Source organism: Leuciscus leuciscus (assembly GCF_965113295.1).
Source record: "Leuciscus leuciscus genome assembly, chromosome: 2".
NCBI lineage: Eukaryota > Metazoa > Chordata > Actinopteri > Cypriniformes > Leuciscidae > Leuciscus > Leuciscus leuciscus.
In genome coordinates, this window is record NC_138726.1 from 4,439,847 (window position 1) to 4,451,866 (window position 12,020).

At 38.5% G+C, this 12,020-nt stretch overlaps 2 protein-coding genes and 1 long non-coding RNA gene across 4 annotated transcripts in view; 1 reads left to right on the forward strand and 2 right to left on the reverse strand.

Annotated features, from left to right (window-relative positions):
* The first annotated feature begins 148 nt into the window (after positions 1-148).
* The window catches only part of kiaa0895l, an 18,014-nt gene continuing 6,142 nt past the window's right edge, over positions 149-12,020 (forward strand). The window contains exons 1-4 of one of the 2 annotated variants that reach the window (XM_082160981.1): positions 149-818; positions 6,113-6,884; positions 8,379-8,522; positions 8,609-8,741. In XM_082160981.1, the coding sequence (XP_082017107.1) occupies positions 6,150-6,884; positions 8,379-8,522; positions 8,609-8,741 (1,012 nt within the window). In that variant the 5' untranslated portion in view covers positions 149-818; positions 6,113-6,149. Of the gene's footprint in view, positions 819-5,442; positions 6,885-8,378; positions 8,523-8,608; positions 8,742-12,020 lie in introns of those variants that run through there. The other variant, XM_082160982.1, reaches the window with a different exon arrangement.
* On the reverse strand, positions 2,999-5,607 carry LOC309492228. The gene is made up of 2 exons (XR_014203485.1): positions 5,515-5,607; positions 2,999-5,446 (listed from the first exon to the last, which is right to left on the reverse strand). It is a non-coding gene; the product is annotated as an uncharacterized lncRNA (long non-coding RNA).
* csnk2a2a (casein kinase 2, alpha prime polypeptide a) overlaps positions 6,313-12,020 on the reverse strand; it is a 25,870-nt gene continuing 20,162 nt past the window's right edge. Inside the window, exon 12 of the mRNA XM_082161031.1 lies at positions 6,313-6,449. The gene's annotated coding sequence lies outside the window, so the exon portion shown is untranslated. The remainder of the gene's footprint in view (positions 6,450-12,020) is intronic.

Genomic DNA, 12,020 nt, shown 5'->3' on the forward strand with positions numbered 1-12,020 from the left:
TATTTTATTTTATTGAATACAAAATCTGAATACTTACCAATACTACAAAATGGCATAAACAGTCAATATACAGAGAAGAAGAAAAAAGGGCTAAAAAAAAAGCATAGCCTAATACTAGCCAACATAAAATTAAATAATAATAATTAGATTATAAAATACAGATTCGATTATAAAATACAAACACATTGCACTGTTTTATTGGATTCTGGCATCTGAGAAGCATTTTATTTCATTTCTGACTATAACAAACAAAGGGGGAGATTTAAAGAATCTATGTATAAAGCATTTTGCCAATAATATGATGTTGGTAATATAATAATATAACGCTTCATCCATAACCAAGTTAAAATCTCCTCATAATAATATTATCAGTAAGATACACACGTTTAAATTCAACCAAAGAGTCAGAAATTTCAGATAGTAATTTGTTGTTTAGGGGAACACTATTGTAACCATATTCAATGAACAAAATAAACAAAACATCATTCATGTTTTTTGCCAATAATATAATGTTATTAATCAGATCAAATAAAACAACAATCTTTGGTGCCCCGGTGTGGTGACAGATCGAGTCTCCCCTACGCGCTGACGTCACAGGCTCACGCACACTGACCGCGACGCGAACACGTCATTCGGATGCGCCAGCGCGTCATTTGCTGCAACGCAATCCCAGCCATCCCACCCCAAACTCCCAGTATTCCCGGCGTCCTGTACCGTTATTCCTCCATATCTGAACTGAAGTTGAAGCGCTGATATTATGGGTGGAAGTCCAACATGAACTGAACTTTATTTATTTGCCTGTAAAGAAGCGCTGCGCGGTACGTGTTGCGTCTTTTTATATACAAACTGCTTTATTTGTTTTATAATAATGCCTCGTTCGCTGTGGATAAACAGTGTTATTGTCAGAGCTGTTGATGTCATGCACTGACAAAGCTGTAGCCATCCATGTTTTCATTTTTAAAATTAGCCAGAAACAGGAATCTCGATCACAAGGTTATACTTTTATTATGGTTGTTTTATTTCCATCATGCACTAAACGAGACCTTTTACAACACAGTATTGTTTACATAAACGGTGCTAATGTAAAAAGAATTTTAAAATGCATAAAGTTCCCATTATAATTTATTTTAATTATCCAATAACAAGACAGTATCCCAACAGTAGATCTGAAAAATCTGACTTTTATTTTGGGAAAAAAACTGTTAATTTCACTTTATCTGGGATTTGAGTATTTGTTTTAGCTCCAATCTTTCTCTTTCCTTCAGAGTGTTTTCCTCAATGTTTTAAACTGATCAGTTTTGTGTGTGTGTGTACTGTTTTCATTGAACATTTTGAATGTACTATACAATATACTTTAAATGCCGCTGCTGTTTTTTAAAAGCACATTTTTTCATGATTATGAGGTTAAAAAAACTGCATGTTTAATTATAAAAATCAGCCAAATGCTGTTTATATTTCTGAAGTTTCTAATAAGCAATTGTTATTATCTATTAGTTAAATAACAGGGACGATACAACTTTATTATTATTAAGTTATTATTATTAACATTATTAAGTTATTATGATTTATTGTACAATTATTACAATTAGTTATTATGATACTGGTATTAACTCGATTAGTTTTAATACAAGTCACCAACAATCACATTGTGAAAAATAGAACAAAAGAAAAAAAAATATTAAATTATTAATTGTATTAAATATCTAATTGTATTTAACACTTTTATTTCCACAAACGGTAAACTGTACTGTTTCCCGTAATTACAACTTAAAAAAAATGGGTAATACTTTATTTTAGTGTCATTATTACACATTACAATACTGTAGTAATAACTAGCCTATAAATTATGCATAATTACATGATAAACACACCCTAATCCGAACCCTAACACTATATTAAGTGCATGTAGTTCATTAATATTACTCAGTACTTCAGTGTAACCAATTAAAAAAAATAATAATTCATGTTTGTGCTTTTGGATATTGATCTTTACTATCCCTCCCTAATTAGGCTTCTTATTTGGCATTTTAGGCTCATTTTGAGCACAAAGCATGTGCTTTCTGCATATGTAATTGTTTAGTTGATTATTTTTATCTATTTTATTGGGTTGTACGTTTCCCCCACGTGGTTTAATTAAAGGAACACTCCACCGTTTTTTGAAATAGGGCTTATTCACCTTCTTTCCTACATTTAGATAGGTGGGCAAATGCATTTTTGTCTCAGTGCATGCATTGTTTTAGTTTGACAGGGTTGGCGCTAGCTTAGCTTAGCATAATGAATGGAATCCTTTGTTGCCAGCTAGCATGTCCTGAGTAAAAGTGATATAAAAAAAAAAAAACCCCACCTAATTACTTCTTGTGGCCTGCGTATTCACAACGAGTACAAATAGCGATGCAGATTAACACTAGGCGATTTCCTATGCAGATTTTGACTTGGGACTATATTAGGGGGAAGCACAGGTGAAGCACTGCTACTTGGGCGCAGAGATATCACGCCCAAGTAGCAGTGCTTCGCCTGTGCTTCCCCCTAATATAGTCCTTAATATATAAGTCAATATCTGCTTAGGAAATCGCCTAGTGTTAATCTGCATCGCTATTTGTACTTGTTGTGAATACGCAGGCCACAAGAAGTAATTAGGTGGGTTTATTTTTATTTTTTATATCACTTTTACTCAGGACATGCTAGCTGGCAACAAAGGATTCCATTCATTATGCTAAGCTAAGCTAGCGCCAACCCTGTCAAACTAAAACAATGCATGCACTGAGACAAAAATGCATTTGCCCACCTATCTAAATGTAGGAAAGAAGGTGAATAAGCCCTATTTCAAAAAACGGTGGAGTGTTCCTTTAAGATGTGAAGCTGAAATCAAACTACACTTTGATTGGCTATCTCAATCATTTGGACTTTGATGAGGCAGAACAGCCTAAAAAAGTTTGTATGTTTTTTTTTTTTTTTGTCATCCTAAAAATAAACAGACCAGCATCAAGAATATCAAATATTCAGTTCAATTCAGATTTATTTGTATAGCACTTTTCACAAAACACGTTTCAAAGCGGCTATACAGAAAATGCATGTTTCTACATTACAATTCAGAGTAATTTGTTATCAGATGTGACTGTGTCCAAGTAATGTCCAGAAATGTACAGTTCTAAGATAATATAAATCATGAGGTTTGCTAACACCGTGTAGGGGAGAGCGGGGCACAAACTAACACTTTTTGACTTTCTTAGTTTGTGTAAATTCCCTTAGGGTTCAGGGTATTTATTTCCCCCCACATTAATTTCACAAATGTCTTGTAAGATCATGTGGTTTTGATCAAAACAGTGTATACATTTTTCTTGATTTACACCGAAAGAGTGGAGGTGAAATGTGACAACATGCCCCATAGGTGGGTTAAATTATAACATGATCATATGACAAATTAAAATGTTATCTGATCTAATAAAAAAAATACACAAGACAAACTAAAATATTTTCTCAATAAAATACAATTATTAACTTTTTCATATAAAATAATGCCATTTTTTCATAATTAAAAATAAAGTCATTTGGAGTTTGACAACAAACACACCGCAAAACACAGCTATACAGCAAAGTTCAAAACATAATAATGATAAATAATTTCTGAACATTGACTCTCAGTCTTTATTCACCTTTTTCTCATGGTTTCTCAATAGAATTCATAAAAGAATAGAATAGAATAGAATATTATAGTTCTAACAGGGGCTCATTGTAACGCAGTGTGATTTAAACCCGGCGAGTGTCTTCTGCTGGTTAGATCAGCATTAACGAACTGTTAAATAACAGATATAAGATTAAAATAATATCAGATTTCTAATATCTCATTTTAAATAAACACAAAAAACAGAGATGAAAAATTAACAAGTAAGAAATTTACCTTTGCTATGGTTAAATAAATGTTCAGTCAGTGATATCTTCCAAAGATTTTTTAATTTTGGCGCATTTTTTTTTTTTCCTCTATATAGTGTTGATATGGTAACTTGTAAATACACTAAGTTTCGTTATGCTGGCATGTGTGGAAAGTTTTAAAACGTTTGTGTTACAACTAGTCAGCGTTAGTTTGTGCCCCGCTCACCCCCTATTAATTTAGGCAGAAACAGTGAACATGCGCGCCTATAGAGAGAAATGCACCTTTCATTTGGATTACATAATCAGAGCGTATTTGTTTTTGATTTGATTGAAAAGTAGACATTTCAAGCTTTCTATAGGCCTATTTCTCATGTCTGTCAGGCAAGTATCCTATATGCTGAGTTTCGGTTCATTTCGCTCCAGTTCTTCTTGCAGTCGAGGACAGAGCAGCTTTCTGGTCTTAAAGGTGCAGTGTGTGATTTTTAGCGCCATCTAGTGGTGAGGTTGTGAAGTGCAACCAACAGAAGTTACGGTGGCCGACAGGAAGTGATGTCGTCGTCTGAGACAGCAGAGAGTAGCCAGTTAAACAATGAGGTTTCTTTACCAAGATAAATTAAGAAATTATGTTTACTTAATTATTCAGTAAAACAATATGTTATTGCAAATATTATTGTTACTTGTTCATCATTGTTTTATTCGCTGACTTTAGCTAACTTCTTTGCATGAAGAACAACATAGTGACGAAACGCGCTCTGTAGTAGTTTGTCCGTTTAGGGCTTCCGTAGAAACATGTCGGCGCAAAATGTATATTATATTGGATTTCTTTCAATAAATCCTCCTAAATATTACACAATGCACCTTTAAGTTTATTCCGTGCACTGTCAAGTGCTTCATCGGATTTGTCGTGTTGGCGGTCTTGGCAGCAATTATCTTGTCGCACATATTGCATCGCGGCGCTGTTGGCATCGAGCCTGGTGAAAGGTAGCCACACTTTTTGATCTTTTCCATCTATGGGGTTTGGGACGCTTACTCTATACAGCCTCACGTGTGAGACATGTTTCTGGGTGTAAAATTGTGTTTTTCCTCGATGCCTCGCCACAGCCAATCACGCTGCATGCTCATTGGCTCACTGACATTGACGAGATTAACTTGTCAGGGTGCCTAAAAAGTATCGAACTTGATACCCTACTCTTAACGGTAAAAAGCCAGAATGCCGTTGTTTGTGTATTTACCAGTCATTCTGGTCATTTTATGGTAATTGCTGTGTGAAAGGGGCTAATGATCTCATTAAAGTTGTGATCATAATGATTACAATATATAGAAAATTTGGCAGTGTGGATATTGGGGGTGAGGCTTGTCCCGCTCAATGTCTTACTCTAAAAAATGCTGGGTTGTTTTAACTCATGCTTGGGTCAAATATGGACAATTGCTTTACATTTTTAAACCCAATGGTTGGGTTTGTCCAAATTTGACCCAAACATGAGTTAAAACAACCCAGCATTTTTTAGAGTGCAGATATTGAGCGAGATGCTGGGTTGTTTTAACTCATGTTTGGGTCAAATATGGACAATAGGGGCTTGGCCCGCTCAATGTAAATGCTGGGTTGTTTTAACTCATGTTTGGGTCAAATATGGACAATTGGACTATTTTTAAACCCAATGGTTGGGTTTGTCCAAATTTGACCCAAACATGAGTTAAAACAACCCAACATTTTTTAGAGTGCAGATACTGAGCGGGATGCTGGGTTGTTTTAACTCATGTTTGGGTCAAATATGGACAATTGGACTATTTTTAAACCCACTGGTTGGGTTTGTACAAATTTGACCCAAACATGGGTTAAAAACCCCCAGCATTTTTTAGATTGCAGCCTTGAAACTGTTGAATCAGAAAGTGGAGGTATGTTTTTCTCTTCATTCTGGTCATTTTATGGTAATTGCTGTGTTAAATCTGCTAGTGAACTCATTAAAGTGGTGATCATAATGATAACAATACATAGAAAATTTGGCAGTTGTGTATATTGGGGGTGAGGCTTGTCCCGCTCAATGTCTGCACTCTAAAAAATGCTGTGTTGTTTCAACTCATGCTTGGGTCAAATATGGACTATTGCTTTACATTTTTAAACCCAATGGTTGGGTTTGTCCAAATTTGACCCACACATGGGATGAAACAACCCATCGTTTTTTTTTATATTGCAGGCTTGATGCTGTTAAATCAGAAAATGGAGGTATGTTTTCTTCTTCAGGTGTGCAGCATTGCTGGACGGAGGCGTGGATGTAGCGATGGTGCTGGATCTGGGTGAGAACTGCATGGAGCAGGCTAATGGAGGAGGAGGGCTCGCAAACAATGCCTCAGAGATGTTAGAACCAGAGCCCAGAACGGAGAAACCCAAACCAGTCCGAGCCAGGACCGGCAGCATCACCCAAAGAGACAAATCGACCCACAATGGGCCACACACGCAGCCTTGTACCTCTTGGGACGGCGGCTCCCAGGTTCAGCGAAGACTCCAGAAGACAGACGGTGGAAATAAAGGAGAAACTGGGGAACCTTCCAAACAGCCACCGTGTCGAAGGCCTCTTAGTCTGGAAATAAAACCACAGCGAATTAGAGCAGCGCAGCCAGTTAAGAAGGTGATTCAACCACCGTGGCGAAGCGGTGGCCCTTCTCCACCCACGCGAAGCCTGACAAGTCTTAGTTTAGGGCCAGGAAACTGGCTTCGACGGAGTGAGAGCACATGTACGGTGAGCTCTACGATGCCTTTGCGTTCTGGCAGGGGTCAAATGAGACCTGCGACCTCTTTGCCACATATTGCCAGGGGTATCGGACCCCTTCCTTCGCCTTCAACACCTCGTGGGCCGTGCCTCCTTGTGGCTCTTCGTCCCACAAACCTGGAACAGGAGCGTCACACCTTTTTTCAGTCTGACTATCAGTATGAGCCTCAGTTTGAATATGCCCCTCCAGAGCCCATCAGTGTTTTGGAGAAGTACAGAGAGGGCTCTGGTCTCTTTCTGTCCCAGGTATATATTTTATGTCTAAATAACACTAATTGGTATTTTGTTCCAAAAACTAGTGAGCCGCCTTACTGTCAACTGCCTCCGTAAGCAATTGACCCTTCGCTAAGTCCCGCCCTCCTTAGTTACTGTTGCCACGCCTGACAAGCTTTCGCGCCTGGCACGTCTATTACAGTATGTATGCACCGGTGTCAGACATTCCCAAGGAGATAATTAGTCATTTTGGGCGAACAGGTGAAATATCTGAGAGAGCAAGACAAAAGGGACTGCAAAAGGTTTCGGGAAGGGAAAAAATTCCACCCACCCATCCAAACTTTTAGGATACCGGGTATCAGATTTGCACAATTCATACGCACAACGCTTCGGCATGTTTCCCTCGCTCGAAAGCTTGCCAGACCTCCCGCGCCTAGTTATGGTTGCTAAGTCACGATTGGCCTGTGGCGGTTTTTGGGCGTGGCTTAGCAAAGGGTCAATTGCCTTCTATTGCACCATTCATTTCAATAGGAATCCATGTGTGTTTGGGAGTTTTGCGTGAAGATGAAAATTTACATTTACATTTATTCATTTAGCTGACACTTTTATCCAAAGCGACTTACAATTGCTATATATGTCAGAGGTCGCACACCTCTGGAGCAACTAGGGGTTAAGTGTCTTGCTCAGGGACACATTGGTGTCTCACAGTAGATTCGAACCCGGGTCTCTCACACCAAAGGCATGCGTCTTATCCATTGTGCCACCACCCCTACATGACCCCTACATGAAAATGTTCCCAGATTTCGCTCAAGTTAGTCACATGAGTTTCATACATCACTAGATTCACTACACAACTTGTCGGACTGTGGACAATGGAATTATTTCAATTTACAATAAAAAAAAAAAAAAAAAAAGGTGGATTAAAGATAAACCAATTTGGTTAATTTTGGTTACGCAGGCCTGGGTACCCCTGGGTAAAAAGGGAACCCCAAAATAGGTTGGAAATTGTTGCCAGCGCCAGCATTTTTGATAATTTTCACAAAAGTTTCATGGCCCCAGAATATTTGGTGGTATGAATATCTGAACATGCATATATCAGAAGATAGAATAGATCCTCTGCTTTTAAACAAGCTTTTATTCTAGCTTCATGCATTCTTTTTTTTATCAACATTTGAATGCAAGTTTCATGAAAAAAGTTCAGATTCAGAACGATAATCAAAACACAGATGGAGTCGATCGAGTCCATCAACGCCCCTAAAGCTTCACAGTCCCGTAGCTCGTCCTGGGTCGACATTTCATTCAGTAACATTGGGCAGTTTTGATTTATATGCTGTTTAATTTTGGTGATCTGCTTTCATATTGCTTCAAATGCACTAGACTAGCCCAGAATGCATTGCCTGCAACAGCACAAAACCATAATACATAACGTTGCTTATGTTGGCAGCTTGCTAGGTTTTGGAACGCAGCCATAATGCTGGTTGAGTCTTAAAACTATTGCCATTGGTCTTACCTCATGCCTTTTTCTAGGCAGTCGGGATTATGGAGTGTGTGTTGAGGAAGTATGAGACCTATGAAAACTTCGAAGAGGTCACAGGGGGAAACTTGCTACCGAAGAGTCAAGTGTGGGCCGCCACACGCAAGTACCTACAGAAGGAGGGCTGTGTCGGTGAGGTGAGTGGATATCACCTGAGAATACGTGCTTGTGTATTAGCGTCCTGCCAAATAACAGGAATAGTAATGTCAGATTCTGTCCACAGGTGGTTGTAAGTCTCTCCGATGAGCTTCTGTCCCAGGCGGTAATGATGGTGGAGAGTTGTCGACCAACACTAACTATTAACTTGTCAGGAGCACGCCAGCACTGGCTTGAGGGCATGCTTAGACATGAGATTGGTATGAACTTTAACCTAAACTGACTGTGAAAGTCATGTCCTAACCAGTCTGACTGTGACGAACAACAGGACATGTTGTCAGTCATTTCATTCTAGGTAGTCCCGACCACATTGGCTGCACAATATATCGAAATTATCAAAATATCACAAATTGTATATCGCAATGGCTTGCAATAACTGTGGTCATGAGCAAAAGACAAAGAGAAAATCACTCGCTGCTCTCGGCTGAATAACTTTTGTAGCTTTAATAAGAATCAGGATATATTTAATTCATACAGTGAAAACTAAGCAGTGTTTTATTTTTACATTTGATTATTCAGTTTGTGTTGTTAAATAACCCTAATGTAGGATAACCTGAACCCCGTGGTTTACACTGATGTTAAAATAACACTTCTTACGCGACAGTAAAACACTGATGTTCACTGTCAGAAGCTGGAGGGATGTTTTCTCGTCACAAAAAGAATGTGAAACGCATATGTAGGTTATATAATTTTAAATATATTTTTAAGATAATTTAAGTTTATTTTACACACTTTAAGCGTTATCGTATGGCATATAGAATATTGCATTATTTAATGAGTTATCGCATATCGTATTTTGCTTTAATATCGTGCAGCTCTAGTTTACATGCATCCAAATAATCCGTTAGTAATCGGATCGACGGCTCAATCGGACTGAAAAGCCTTCATGTAAACGACTTAATCGATTAGATTGAGCTCGATCCGAACGACATTTCGATCGGATTGAAAGGGGTGGTTTATTCCTTTAGTAACCCGATCGAGTGAACACTTGATCGGATTGAAAACCGAAACTGAATGGACTGCGCATGTGCAATGACGTTAAACTAGCGTAATGACGTATGATGCGCGGAACGAGCCATTCTTCCTGTTGAATAAAGTGTCATCAGAGTCCGTCTACGGAGAGCCTGGCCACTCCCTATTAAGTCCTATTGTACCGAATTGTGGTTGTAGTTCCACCATAGCTCCACTGGGGGCGATCGCCCATGAGTGCAAAATGAATGGGAGTCTATGGGGCTAGACGGCTAAATTTGTCTCTTTCACCCGATTGCCGTTGAGAAATCTCAGATTTGATTGTAGGTTTTGCAAGTTCAACATGGGTTATAGGTCGATATTTTAATGAACGAGTACTTATGTCCTTTCGATTTCTTACATGTTGAGTTGTTGTTGCCCATAACACGCTAGCATTCTGCTAAATAACGCTGATTGGTCAGTGAAGGACTGATTACGACCAGAGATACCGCTTGATGGCATCGTGGCATCCGAAGCGGGACCAGAAACAAACAAAACAAAAACTCTTCTAGCACGTGTGTTTACCTGTGTCAGCTGTGTTTCGATGCCCCGAGAGAAAAGAAAGTGCAGAGCGCGAAAGCACCAAAGTGACTGAAGGATTGGTCGTACGATGTGTATGACGTCATTGACATTTTAAAATACTTTTTAAAGCAAATAAGTGACTCTAAAAAAATCTAACACCCAGCAATGTGTAATTTCTTTGCATCTCCTTTCGAATACAACATTCAAATTACTAGACAAAAAATTATATCCTGAGAAAAAGTGGATTTTGATGGCTATAGCGCCATAGACCTCCATTCATTCTGCACTCGTCCTGTGAGCGCCCTCATGTGGAGCCAGAGTGGAACTGCAACCAGTTCAGAAGCCGGAAGTTTACCGAGAGTGGAAGTTCTCGCCTTATTAGACATTCTCTGGTGTCATATTAATTAGTATCCGGTCATTCTAAAATTCTCATTTCCCTCAGAGACTGTGAAGTGGAGCAGGACAACGGCCCACCAGTCCTTGTTTCGGATTCTCACGGTTCATTTGCTCATTGTCTCCAAATTATGACCAGAAATGGATAAATATTAAGTCTGCTGTTTAAAACAAATAAAGAACTAATGTAGGAGAATAGTTATTATGCACAAACAGCAGGAAACTCTGTATATTCGTGCAGTGTGGTGCGCATGTAAAAAAAAAACATTCCGATTTGAATCTTGTGACATATAGAGAGCCTAAGTCCCGCCCCTCCGCTTCCGGCTCATGGGACCTTATTTCGGAAAAAATATGTATGGTAGTCAATGGCGAGAGACAACTTTTCTTTTTATTCCGTCTGAACTGTGCCTTGAATTACACATATGATGTTTGTCAATTTAAAAGATAATTATGAAAGTCAAGAAAGTCGCAGTTTGTCATAAAACAGAAGAGTAACATTTAGTTTTATGTGAAAATCACTCAATGAACTACATCTCTCGTCTCGCACTGTGTGTGTGTGCAGTCTGGTACAAAACACTCAGGCATGACGGCGTAACGTTACCATTATAACGTAAGACTATAGAAAAAATAACAGACGTTAGCTTCAGTAAAGTTAGCTTCATTCATTGAGAGAAAAGGTATGACGTCACATGTGCGCCTTTTGGGTTTGTAGTCTTTGTAATTACGTATTTTCACAGTCTTATACCTCAACAGTTTTACATCAAACTACGACTTTCTTGACTTTAAAATGTATCTTTTAAATTGACAAACATCATATGTGTAATTCAGGGCACAATTCAAACGAGATCAAAATACTTGTTGTCTCTCGCCATTGACTACCATACAATATTTTTCCAAAATAAGGTCCCATGGTGGTCCACCGGAAGGGGAGGGACTTAGGCTCTCCATAAACGCGCACATCAACCCGATCACGTTTGGCGTTCATGTAAACACTACATTCAGATTCATCAATCAGAATGAATTCAGTCCGATTGAAACAAAAGTTGTGCATGTAAACATAACCAGTTGAATCTACTTGTTCAAAAATCCTGTTCTTAATCCATAATTAAGAGCTGCAGTGATGGTGTATGTGTCGGCCAACACAGAATTTAGCATCATCTTGGTTCCCTTGACAAAATCCTAATTGGGTTTTTCGACTGGCTTTTGGATTATTGCAACAGAAAAAAAAATCCCATCAAAAAGATTCTTACATGTTTTGTTCATCGTGATAATCTTCACATATGAACACAACGTTTATAAATTTTGAAGCCGAAATTCAGTCGCCAGAAGTAAACAGATAAACGTAGGCTATAAACAAACTACACCGCGGTCGCATACCTTTAAATCAACACTAAAGATTATTTTTTACCTTAAAATAAAAATCGTTTCAGTGGTTCATCAAGTCGTAACAGGGTGAACGGCACTTCTGCATTCGCTTTGCAGCCCTATATCTGCTATAACTACCGGGTCGCGTTTCTGTAGTTCGAATGAGACATAAGAAACTACAAATTTGACTT